A 13,539-nucleotide genomic window follows, 5' to 3' on the forward strand; every position below is an offset into this window, starting at 1 on the left:
ACTCCCAAAAATTAGCCCCAAACGGCGCCTCTGTCCTCCAGCAGTGGCGCTTTATGGGGCGTAGGGCTCCTCGGGAAGACGAGGCTAAAAATGACCGCAGAAGACGGCGGGGGTGTGGGCGCGGACGATGACGCGGCTCAAAAGAGGGAGGAGCATGCAAGATTTGCCTAGGCTTGTCCTTCTAATGCTGAACGAATGCCTTAGCATTACATATGAACCCTCCCATGTAATTTTATATTTGTTACTAATTTGGAACCTATTTAATATGGGTGGGGAACCTCCAGTCTGCAGGCAAATCTTGACCTGCCAAGAGGTCCATTTTGGCCTATGTCATTTTCTCCAAATCATGCCCACTTGTCAGTCAGCTGGCGTCACTTGTTCAATTTTGCATTGGCTGTGGGTTTTTGTTCCTAAGAGGGAACAGATGCCTGCAGCCATTGCGGCAAGATTTAACCCCGCTGCTGCTGCTGAGGAAAGCTCAAGAAAGAAGCCTGCATTTTAAAATACAGACTTCTTTCTCGCGCTTCCCACAGTGGCAGCAGGGAAAAATGAAGGGGCGAAATAAACTTCTTTTTCCCCTTTGCCCCCCCCCCAAGCCGTCTGTAAGATGCAGCTTGCTGTTGGGTGCTTGGGAATCCCCACAAGGGATTTTGACAGGTGGGCAAGACAACCCACCTGTTAATCATGTGGCAGCATAATAATGCTATGCAATTGACAGGCGGACAGTCCTGCCCAACAGTCAAATTTGGCCCACAAGGGTGATTTTGATAAGAATTTGGCCTGTGAAGCCAAAATGATTCCCCACTCCTAATTTAAAAGAAAAGTAGGTCATATTTTATTTTGACTCCTGATCTGTTTTGTAGAACAGAACAGTATTGCTCAAGTCATGGACACATGTTTCATAGCAGATGTGCATTTTTCATTAAGCTTCTGGTTGTTAAAACTATTTCTAGGAATAAAACCCTGATATAAATTTTCAGCCTAAGGGATGTAACGGAAAGTTTGCAAGAAGAGGCTAGGAATTTTTGGTACTATATTATACATGCACTACCAAAGTTAAAGCTTAGTGATCTCAGTATAGGCTTTACAAAACTACTGAGATATGCAAGTTAATAAAATGAGGTGCACTTTGAGTCACGGATTATCACATATCCCTCAGAAAATTTTACTGCAGCAAGACCTGGTTGAAAGTGGAAATCTGAAAGTGCGACGGCAATATTACAAATCATTCTTTATGTAATCCTTTAAAGATGTTTTAAAAGTCACTCTGTGGCAGAGCATAACATTTATTTGGCAGCTTTCACTGTATCCAAGTCAAAGTATTATTTAGAAATGGAACATATATACTTGGTTTTCTGGATGCTACCCAATACTCATTATACCAAAGATGTATGTGTTGTGACCCAGCTGTGCTTTCTTTACAAATGAATTTGAATGGATTTGTACCATGGCCAGAATCCAGAAGAGCTCCTTTAGAGCCTGACCATGCCAAAGTGAGACAACAGACTCCTACTGTCCAAGAATAGTAACCCCTGCATGCCATATTCACTGCTTTTAAAATTCACTTAGATTCCAAAAGCGGCTTCCAATGGTGAGGGAGAGAGAGGCTGTTCAAAACAACATAGGGCAAAAGTTCTACAAGGCATACAGAGTCTCTTAATGGTGGTATTTATTAACCAAGATGTTCCTCCAGATCTGGTTAAAATAATAGTTTTAAAATAAAATGATTCAGTATGTCCAGAGAAGAAACAGTTGAAAAAAAACAGAAGGAAGGAAGGAAGGAAGGAAGGAAGGAAGGAAGGAAGGAAGGAAGGAAGGAAGGAAGGAAGGAAGGAAGCTTGACAACTCTTCAAACAAAATAAAAAAGATAATGGTTAAAAGCCAGAAAGTCAATTGCCCAAAAATGATGCTGCCCAATATATCCCTGCTTAAAGATCTCCAGCTGCTTATTTTCTAACTACTGGAGTCTAGGAGCTATCTCACAGATATCACAGCACAATGTAGGTTAAGCTCCCTGAGCTTGAGATCAACGCCTTAATCCTAGCCCCCTGCAAGTTGCCACTGATTCCTAAGCAGTGCAATGCATATCACCTAATGCAGGGCTGGGGAACCTGTGGCCCACACAGATGTTGTTGGACTATGACTCCCATCATTATTGGCCATTGGCCATGATACCTGAGCCTGGTGGGAGTTGTGAGTCCAACAACATCTGGAGGACTACAGGTTTCCCATCCCTGTCCTAATGAGATATGTAAAGCTAGTGAACTTAATAAAAACAGAAGAATCATCTTGTACAATGACTTTTTCCCAACAGTGGTCAAAGAGATGCCTCTGTAAACTCACAAGAGGGCATAACACAGGACCTCAATCAAAACACCTTTTTAATATAAAACTAGACTGATGGGGGATAAGAAGAAGGCCCTTCCAGCAAATGGCACTCTCAATTATGGATACTTCTCCCCAGTAAAGCTTGGCAGGACAGGGGTATTTTTCTTTTAAAAGCTGGCAATAGCTTCTTCTTTTTCAGCAGGCATTTGGAAGGTAAGGCTAGATCTAACCTGAGATTATTTTACTTGCTGTTTTTATCAGGGGGGGTGTCTTAGACCCCTTACATTTTTAGGAGCGGGGTCCCAGCAAGGTCTCTATGTCTCCAGCATCATATAAGCCAATCAGCATGAAAGGGGAGAGTGTTAGCCACTAAGAAGAGTCTTCTAACATGCTTCCTTGTCCTTTCCTGCTGATTGGAGCCAATCAGAATGAAAGGAGATGAGTTAGCCACTGAGAAGACTCTTCTCAGTAGCTAACATGGTTCTCTTTCATCCTCATTACCTCCTAGGAACATCTGTTGTGGTGAGGGAAGGCATTCTCAACCCAGCAGCAAAAAAAGGAGGGGGGGCGTGGCATGAATGTGACTATCATGAAGGGACCCTGCAATTCTGAATTTGCCACTACACTACTGCTTTTTATGCTTCTGAAGTCATTAGGATTCTTTTTTCAATGGTTCATGCTGATATTGCTGAGAGTTCTTAGGAGACCCCTATTCCCCTCACTGAGCTACAGTTCCCAGAGTTCCCTGGAATGAGGGATTGATTGTTAAGTCACTCACAGCACCCTCAGTAAACTACAGTTCTCAGGATTCTTGGCAGGGGGAAGCCATGACTGTTTATATTGGTATAATACTACTTTTAACGTGTAATGCAAATGGGATTTAAGAGAGAGTACAAAGGTTTCCTTGGCAGAGACATAGACTCTGCTCAGGACTAGCCTAAGACATTTTGCTGTCTGAGGCCAAGGAGAAGATGTCTCCCTACTTCGCACACACAGAAGCTGAACAGATTGGCAGTTGACTCTTACTTCAAACACTGATGGAACAGCATCCCTCACCACACCTGAGGGAACCAGGTTAGCTTAGATGGTGCAGGGTAGGATACATGACACACACAGCTCTGTTCTCTAACACCTTGCCGCCACTTCCCACCCTCTAGTATTGCTGCCTGAGGCAGCCACCTCCTTCTGCCTAATGGTAGAGCAGCCATGGCTCTGTCCCCTTTACTGGGGCAGCGGGGGGAGATGCTCCAGTATCTTCAGCAACACAAGGTATTCCTTTTACTGCCACAGGTTCTGAAGAGGGAAACAGGCAGACAAACAAGCAAGCAAGCTGGTAAATGTCACTGTTAAAAGTCTTTAAAGTGCTGCAGGACTCTAATTTCAAATATCACAAAAAATGATTTCCCCCCCTTTCTACCTACTTGAGATCCCTTCTCTCCTTTTGGTCCTGGTACACCACGTTCACCTGGCTCACCCTTTGGGGAAAAAACAAAAAGCAACATAAATAAAGCCTAGAAGATATCAAAGCAAATGGGAAATAAACAGGGATTTCTCATGTAGTAATAAATGTAGAAGCACCATTTATTTTATGATCTCTATATAAGTACAACACAGTGAACCTACTTTACAAGAGACTTACTGGTGGCCCTTGTTGTCCAATAGCACCTCTAAGTCCTGGGAGCCCCATGTGACCCTAGAAATAGGAAGTACCACATATTAACCGGCAGACAACTAACGTTATCAGCTTCTGGTGAGACAACAAGTTTGAAAGGTGCTGAGGTGTATTTCAATATGTTGATTTCAGTGTAGTTCAAGATATTAAGCATCTCAACGGGCCTCCTTCTCGATATACCTCATGGGTAATCAACATGGTGCGTTCAAGATGCTGTGGACGAACACTCTCATAAACCTTGAGTGCTGGTCTTGGTGGCTGGGCTGATGGGAGTTGTAGTATGCAACATCTGGAAGGCACCATGTTAGGTACCTGTGATATACTCCATTCAAGCCGCTTTGTCTGAAATCATCTATTGCCAGATTGTATTCAAAAGTATATCTTTTGTTTAACCCACAGGCACATGGCCTGATAAATCTTGCCCCTTCCTTCTACATATCTACATCTAACTTTTGTCAGTGTAGCTTACTTACATGCCTTTATGTGCCTCCTTGGTCCAAGTCCTACACTACACTAGCTCTCAAAAAGAGGAGTAAAAGATATAACAAGTTTTAACCTTTAACCATCTGGCCAGTTCCCATATCTTTACCCAGTTTCCTAGTGTTGACACTGATACAGCTGAACCTGGACTTTGATTAGTTTCTAGTATTTGTCTGACATCAGATCCTGTCCACATTTTTGTCAATAGCCATCTGTGCTGATGTAATTCACAATCTCACAGTGCAATTATATTTATATCTAGGCAAAAGATTCATTGTTCAATGGAATTTACTCCCAGGTAAGATTGTATAAGATTGCAGTCTTAGTGAGGTTGTACTTATTATGCATTCACATGTGTAACAGTCAGTTTGTTATTGCTGGTTTAAAATAAATACAGAGTAAACTATATTTAAATATAAATCAAAGCAGGATTTTACCTTGTAACCTACATCTCCAGGTTCTCCTTTTTCTCCATGTTCACCAATACGACCCTAGAGAAAAAGTCCAGACTGTTTAAAATTTCATTTGAAATATGGCTGCATTATAATAAGAAATGGAAACGTATATTCAAAAGAAAAGAAACATGATTAAAGTACAGAACAAATAATCAATTCTCCTTCATAAACTACATATAGAAAAATCAAACTTTCAAAAGGTTTGGACTACATTTCTGGAACTCTTCACTGAGTAAAAGCCATAACTGGAAGGTGGAATGCAATGCAATACAGTGACGGACACTTCTCCAACCCAACAGCTGTTAATTTGGGACTCCAGCAGAACACTGACACACATTTACCTTAACCCTTATCAGAGCATACAGGCGGGCCCCGCTTATACAGCAGGTTCCGTTCCGGACCCCTGCCGTAAAGCGGAAATTGCCGTAAAGCGGAACCCCATTGAGCATAATGGGGCGCGTCACGCAAAAATGCCGCAAAAGCGGTTTTAAAACGGGGAACGAAAGCCGCCGCATTAGCGGAACGCCAGGAAGCGAAGCACAGGGAAGCGGGGCCCTACTGTATGAACCTGAACATGCCGAACATAACATACAGTACTAAACAACTGAACATCAGAAAAAAAAGGTAGGCATGAGGGCAGAGGGAGGTAGGGGCAGGTGGGTGGGGAGGGAATAAAGGATTGTATAGTTTTATTGTAATAGTGTGAAAACCCTAATAAATTATACATAAAAAATACTGAATCAAATTAATTCTCTAAAACCACTTGGCAAAACAAAAATGTTTTCAGCAAATGATGAAATATCAGAATTGTAGGCATCTGTCTGATTTTAAGAGGAACAATGTTCCAAATTACCAGTGACACTATGCCAAAAGTCTTGGTTGGACTTCGCATTTATATAGAAGTCTGAACCCTCCAAAGTGGCACTCCCCTTGGAGACTTCCGGGAAGGGTGACTTAGCCTGTGCCTGCTTTTGAGACGGGCTCCTGCCTCAAAAGAAGCTTATTCAGATATATCAGTCAGTTTTTTTTTTTTTTGACTGATTAAACTTCTCCCGGGTAGGGAGAAACGAAGAGATTAACCTCAAAGCCTATTTTTGTTGGGACGACCAGATCTCATTAATTTATGGGACGAGGTCCAGCCGACGAAGGTGGGACGGATTTTCAACAACAAGCTCTATCTGATAAAGCGAACGTTCATCTTATCTTCTAAGAGAGAACGCACTAACAGGCAAGCACCCTTCTTTCTATATTTTTCTTTTACTTGACTTAAATTGTTGCTGTTTAAAAGAGATTTGCCAGATTGATCGGTTTTTGACATCTCACTGGGGAGCCATAACTTCTCTCTGCTACTCACTAATTAATAGCTTATCTCTGTTTTTGTTGCAAAAAGCTGTCCTGGATTTGCATTCTAAAGATATACACAGAAGAGGGATTTCTATTCCAGATTTTTATTTTGAAGAATATTATATTGTCTGAGACTACTCTCTTTTTGGTCTATTTTATTTTGACGAATCTGTTTCCTGACGACCGCCATTAATTGTTTCGATCCTGGGAACTGCATTTTGTTTACTTAAGCATGGAGAGATAAGGCTGTCTGCTCTGTTTATACTGTGATGTCACCAAGTTTGGAGTATTAACCCAATTGTTGCTGAAATAAGAAGTGGTTTTCCTATATTTTTCTTTTAAAATGGCAATTAAGAAAGTGGCTGAGAATCTGGAAATAACTATGTTTCAGAAAATAATGGATGAGATTGAGATAACGAAACAAAACCTGCGACAGGGTTGTAAGGAGCTGAAAATTGAATTGAGTAAAATGAAGCAGGAGATTAAAGATATAGGGGTCCCTGTGAGAGAGGTGACCCTGGAAGGGGTCCCTGTGAGAGAGGAGACCCCGGAGATTGGAACAAACGTGGAACAGGAAAAAGATTTGGAGTCTATGGACTTTAGAAACAAAATCTATTGTTTGGAGACACAGGAGATTAAAGGGGTCCCTGTGAGAGAGGAGACCCTGGAGACTGGAACAGGGGTCCCTGTGAGAGAGGAGATCCCGGAGATTGGAACAAACGTGGAACAGGAACAAGATTTGGAGTCTATGGACTTTAGAAATAAAATCAATTGTTTGGAACTCAATGTTATCTCTGAAGAAATTAATGAAGATTCTAGAGATAAAGTTATCAATGGCATGGATAATCTTCTGGACTGGAATGATGTGATGGAGCCCAATATAGAGAAAATCTATGGAATTAACTGCAGCCATGTGACAATGGAAAAACTTTCAAGAGATGACCCAGTGTATTTTGAAAAAAAGAACAGAGATATGATTTTACAGCAGTATTTCAGCAACCTATTCAGAATGGATGGCAAGAAAATATTTGGGATAGAGGTAATTCCCATCAGACTCTTACTATATGACTATGGCTTTGACAGCAAGATTATTATGGAATACTGATAATGGAAGATTGGATATTGAAATTACTGGACTTAACAAGACTACTGAAGATGGAAGATGGAAAATGGAACTAATAGGGATAATAGAACAATGGCTACTGAAATTACTGAACCTAACAGATTCTGATGTGATGGATTAATTGAAATGTTTATTTTGACTATGGTTATGACAATAAGATTATCATAATTAGTAATGAGATGGATTAATCGATATGCTTATCTGGAAAAAAAAATTGATAGATATATTTCTTAAAGAATTGAAACCTCTCTTTGACTTTTTGTGGAAAGAATAAAGTAATGTTTATGAGATTTGATGATTAAGTAAGAACTACTGGAGGAAAGTGATTTTATAATATGACTTAAGAGACAGGATTGTTATATATTATAGACTTATAACTGATTTGATCTTTGACAAATGGGAAGTCAATATTTTACTCTTTATTTTTTATTTTTGTTTTTTTTTTCTTTTTTTCTTTTTGTTTAACTATTTTTGATTTTGTTTTTTGTCTTTGAATGTTTTATGATTTCGTCTTGTATGTTTTATGAAAATCTGAATAAAAATTATTGAAAAAAAAAAACAAAGTGGCACTCCCCTTCCGTGATTCGTGGCAGGATCGCTGCCGCAGATCGCACGCCCCGCCATTCCCTTGCTTAACCTACCTTTCTCAGCTGTTCTGCGATTGCCCTTAACAAAGATGGCGGCCAAGGTTTCCCTAAGGGGCTGAAGCCTCTGCCGCCATCTTGGTTCATGGCAGGGATGCGCACGCGCAACACGTATGTATGCCATCAGCCAAGATGGCGGCAGAGGCTTCAGCCCCTTAGGGAAACCTCAGCTGCCATCTTTGTTAAGGGCAGTGCTGCATGTACAACCGCAGAACAAGGTAGGTTAAGCAAGGGAATGGCGGGCACTCCAAAGCTCTCGCCGTGCGATCCATGGCAGGGGGCCAGAGGGGCCCCTCAGGGGGCCCTCGAGCCAGTGCAACACCTGGCCACCCTTTAGAACTGGCCCTGTGGCCCAGCTACGCCCCGATCTGGACAGGGATAACCTGGCTTCAGTTGTCCATGCTCTGGTAACCTCCAAGTTAGATTACTGCAATGCACTCTACGTGGGGCTGCCTTTGAAGATGGTTCAGAAACTGAAGCTTGTGCAAAATGCAGCAGCCAAATTGGTAACAGGGACCAGACAGTTCGAACATATAAAACCAATTCTGGCCCGTTTGCATTGGCTGCCTGTATGTTTCCGAGCTCGATTCAAAGTGCTGGTTTTAACCTATAAAGCCTTACACGGCTTGTGACCACAATACCTGATGGAACGCCTCTCCCGTCACGAACCCACCCGTACACTATGCTCACCATCAAAGGCCCTCCTCCAGGTGCCTACTCCAAGGGAAGCTTGGAGGATGGCAACAAGGGAGAGGGCTTTCTCAGTCGTGGCCCCCAAATTATGGTATGATCTCCTTGAAGAGGTGTGCCTGGCGCCAACACTGTTATCTTTTCACGGCCATGTCAAGACTTTCCTCTTCTCCCCAGCATTTTAGGATGTGTTTTTAATTTTTTTTTAAAAAAATTGTTTTTAAATTTGTATATTTGTTTTTAATGTTTTTAATTGTTGTAAACCGCCCAGAGAGCTTCAGTTACGGGGCGGTATACAAACGTAATAAATAATAATAATAATAATGATGATGATAATGATAATAATAATAATAATATGTATGTGAAGGACAAAGTTAAACCTCCTCTCCTTGCGTGCTACAATCCCTATGAACCCCCCTGGACGTACCCATAGACACCCCCTCTATTATTAAACTACTTAAAACCCTGACTTAGTTTCTAACCACACATTTAGTGTCACATTTTGTTTGGACTCTTAGCACTCCTTATATTAGTTCCTTCCAGAAAAATGCATTCAGAATACCAGTAACAATGAAAAAGGTGGAATTTGTGCAAATTGAAATATACATATTTTAAAACAACTAACCTAGATCTACACATCTTTGTACAAAGTGACTCTAGTCATACTACAGTATAATTTTGGGAAACACCATTTACTGCCCAATTCTGAATCATATATATAGTTTTCTGGATAAAGAAAGACCTACTGGTTCACCTATGGGCCCAGGTGGTCCTAGTAATGTGCTGTCTTCCCCAGGGTAACCCTATAAAGAAAACAAATCCATTGTTTATAGGTCATTAAATTTGAGAGTATTATTAGTAAACAGTCATGAAAATTTGAAACACATTCCCTATTCATGGCATACATATGCAAAAAGGTACTATACAATTTACATAAACTATTTTGCGGTTTTGATAGTTATTCCTGTAGCGTCCCCTCAGCAAACAGATTTTATAATTCCTCATTTTGAAGAACCATATACTTGCTGCTTCACACAAAAAGTATGTTCAAGTAGTAAGTTCAGTTGCTAGATATCCTATGTATGTCTCCTCAAAAATAAATTGCACTGAGATCAATGGGACTTGAGTCCAGGTAAATGGGTACAAGAGTGTATCTGTAGTAATTTGAACATTTCTACAACACTAACAAACAGACACATAATCTAATTATGTCAGACCCAACAAAGTAAAACAGTATCTGAAGCAATATTTATTAATAAAAAGTCATCATTATGTATACTACATTGTATAGCACAATAATTTACTTAAGAGTGCTTACGGATATTTTGTAAAGGCATCACTATCACACACAAATGGGTAAAAGTAGATATTTTAGATGGATGCTATCCTGTGAGTCTGCAATCCTAAAAGTTAATTTTCACACAGAAAAGCCATGCCCCCTGGTGCACACATGGAGCATCTGTGCTAAGGAGTTTTAGAACTAAGATTTTCTATTCAGTGTAGAGAGGCAGGTCTGAAGGTGCATCCCTTTGCACTTAAGAAGCTACCATCTTATTTGAAGTTACATTTTATTTGCAGCTTTTGCCCCTTAAAATGAATGGAGAAATTTTTGAAGACTGGAAAGGTGTCTGCGCTGTGCGCTTTGGAAATCCCATGCTTCCATGCAACTTCTGGCTGCTCCACCTCTGCTGGGGGACAAGGAAGAAAAAGGCAGAGGCTACAGTCACTGCTGAACATGGGGAAATCCGAGGGCTCTTCATCCATCCACATGGAACGCGTGAAAAGCACTGCCCCCTTTCACTGCAAAGAGTACTCATGTACCCCTAAGAACAAATGCAATCAGTGAAGTGCCTAACAAGTGTAGAGTCTAATATGATGACCTGTAGGAAATGTCTGCACTGTTGGGAGCCATGGGTCTGATGTGACAATATGGATTAGAAGAATCAGTAGAGGCCCTGATCCCAAACAGTGCAGGCCCTGCAGGCCGTATTATCAGTCACCTAATTTGGCCAAATATTGGTGCATCTATGTTGTAAAACTGTGGATCTGTGCTATGGCACACCTAATCCAAGTGATTTCATTAACTGAGTTTCTCTTCATGCAATTTGTTCCCTCAGAATTTTTATTTTTAATATGAATGGGTAAAAATCAGAGGTTGCAAACAATGTATGCTTCATTTGTGAGTATTCAAGACTTCTAACCAAAAGTGGTAGTCTCAGTCAGCTACACTATTTGCTACTACTTCCTGCTCTTCATACCTTCTCTCCTTTAGGTCCTGGAGGGCCAGGTGCTCCTGGCTGACCTTGGTGACCCTAAAAAAAGAAACAATTAAACATAAATATCATGTTATGTCTCCCTCCCTCCATATATATATATTTGCTTTGTAGTTAATACGTTGCCAGAGGTGACATGTTAGACGAGACATTTGGTCTTACCGTGAAATCGGTCTTCTCTGTGCATGTCAAAGATGATATCAGATGGGTAACTAGCTCCACCTAGTGATTGAAGGCAAAACAGTACTGCTGACGTTTTACTGTAGCTCTGTTCCTGGTCTGCGCCTGCTCCGTGCTCAGTTTACGATGACAAGCCCACCAAATCAGGCCAATAGACGCCACAAACAAGACAAGACAACAGTACTCATACACTCTCTGCTCCAGGACTAACCGTGCTTATAAAGGCAGCCCAGCCCTCATAGGGAGTGGCCCTGATATCATCTTTGACATGCACAGAGAAGACCGATTTCACGGTAAGACCAAATGTCTCTTCTCCTGTGCATGGAAAGATGATATCAGATGGGACATACCAAAGCTGACCCATGTAGGGTGGGAATACTGCTGGGCTGTGGCTACAATTGATCTGTGAGGACGTGCTGTAGCACCCTCCTCCCAAAGGCTGCCTCTGATGAAGCATAGGAGTCTATTTTATAATGTTTAATGAACATATTGGGAGTGGACCATGTGGCTGCTCTACAAATCTCTGCGAGAGGGGCATTACGGGAAAAGGACGCTGATGTGGCCGCTGCTCTGGTAGAGTGAGCTACTATTCTGGTAGGATGAGCTAATCTTAGAGAGGCATAAGCTAATGATATGCATGCCTTAATCCACCTGGCTAGTGTGGACGTGGACACCTTATTCCCTAGGGAGGTAGGGTGGAAAGAGACAAACAAATTATCTGTTTTCCGAATTGGCTTTGTCTTGGAAATATAAACTTTAAGTGCTCTTCGCACATCAAGAGAGTGCCAGGCTTTCTCTAAAGGGTGGACAGGATTCGGACAAAAGGACGGCAATACCAGCTCTTGCTGGCAATGGAAGGTAGACAACACTTTGGGACGAAAGGAAGGAACAGTACGTAGGACTACTCTATCCTTATGAAATATACAAAAAATTTTATGGACGGATAGGGCATTCAACTCAGACACTCTATGGGCCGAAGTGATGGCCACGAGAAACAAGACCTTAAAGGAGAGAAGACGGAGGGAAACCTGACTCAGAGGTTCAAATGGAGGTCTTTGAAGGACTGACAAAACTTTATGTAAATCCCAAGTTGGGTAGCGGTGCACCGTAGGTGGTGCTGTTATCGTCGCACCCGAGGAAACGTTTAACGAAAGGGTGAGATCCGATTGGATTATCCAGAGATCTGGAGAGGATTGCCGACAAGGCCGAAACTTGGCGCTTCAGGGTATTTGGTCTGAGACCCAAAGATAAGCCGTCTTGTAGAAAAGACAAGATCTGGTTGACCCCCGCCTTCTGAGGAAGAATTCCTTTCTGCCGTGACCAGGATGAGAAGGCCTTCCATGTGCTCTCATAAATTCTGAGCGTGGAAGGGCGTCTAGAAGCCATCATAGTTTCCAACACTTGGGGAGAGATGCCTTTTTTCAAGAGTCTCCTCCGTTCAAGTTCCATACATTAAGCGCCCACCACTCTGGATCCGGGTGCCGGAGCTGTCCCTGAGAGAGTAGGTCCCTTTGCACTGGAATCTGCCATGGTGGTTCCACCGACAGGTCAAGAAGGGCTGGAAACCAAGGTCTCCGTGGCCACCATGGAGCCACTAATAGAATTGCCGATCTCTCGGCCCGAAGCTTTTTGATCACCCTGGGAATAACTGGAATCGGAGGAAAGGCATACAGTCTGCCCGGAGGCCACCGGGAAGTTAAGGCATCTGTTCCCTCCGTGCCTGGTGTCACATACCGGGAGAAGAACCTCTTCACCTGTCGATTGTGCCTGGTGGCAAAGAGGTCCACATGAATGTGGCCAAAACGTTTCACTATCTGATGAAAGGCCTCTGGGTGAAGACTCCATTCCCCTTGAAGTAGCTTTTCCCGACTGAGCCAGTCTGCTTGGCTGTTGTCCTCCCCCTTGAGATATTCTGCCGCTATCGAGTCGACATTGTTTTCTGCCCACTGGAAGAGGAGAAAGGCTTCCTTCTGAAGAAGGAGGGAGCGTGTGCCCCCCTGACGGTTCAAATAAGATTTGGCCGACACATTGTCTGTTCTGACCAGCACCGCTCCCAACTGTCTGGAGGTCGCGAAGTGCCTGAGGGCCAGACGAACTGCACGCAGTTCGAGCAGGTTGATTGGCAGAGTGGATTCCTGAGGCGACCATGTGCCTGTCGCATATGGCTCCCCAACCTGATAAGCTGGCATCTGATGTTATCAGGGTGTGCGGTGGATCCTGGAAGGGAACGCCTCTCGTTAGGTTGAATTCGTGGGTCCACCAAAACAGTGACTGTCGAACCTGTGGTGACAGAGTTATCCTGCAGTGATGTCTGGACGCTATGTTGGATTGGAAGGGCAGAAGTGCCCAC

The 13,539-nt window shown here is 42.5% G+C and overlaps 1 protein-coding gene across 1 annotated transcript in view; it reads right to left on the reverse strand.

Moving 5' to 3' along the window:
* Nucleotides 1–13,539, reverse strand: part of COL24A1 (collagen type XXIV alpha 1 chain) — a 333,005-nt gene that overhangs the window by 74,205 nt on the left and 245,261 nt on the right. The window contains exons 41-45 of the mRNA XM_061633547.1: nt 10,995–11,048; nt 9,483–9,539; nt 4,918–4,971; nt 3,968–4,021; nt 3,750–3,803 (exon numbers count right to left, since the gene is read on the reverse strand). Coding sequence (XP_061489531.1) covers nt 3,750–3,803; nt 3,968–4,021; nt 4,918–4,971; nt 9,483–9,539; nt 10,995–11,048 — 273 coding nt within the window. The remainder of the gene's footprint in view (nt 1–3,749; nt 3,804–3,967; nt 4,022–4,917; nt 4,972–9,482; nt 9,540–10,994; nt 11,049–13,539) is intronic.

Source organism: Rhineura floridana, chromosome 6 (genome assembly GCF_030035675.1).
Source record: "Rhineura floridana isolate rRhiFlo1 chromosome 6, rRhiFlo1.hap2, whole genome shotgun sequence".
In the NCBI taxonomy this organism is placed as follows: Eukaryota; Metazoa; Chordata; class Lepidosauria; order Squamata; family Rhineuridae; genus Rhineura; species Rhineura floridana.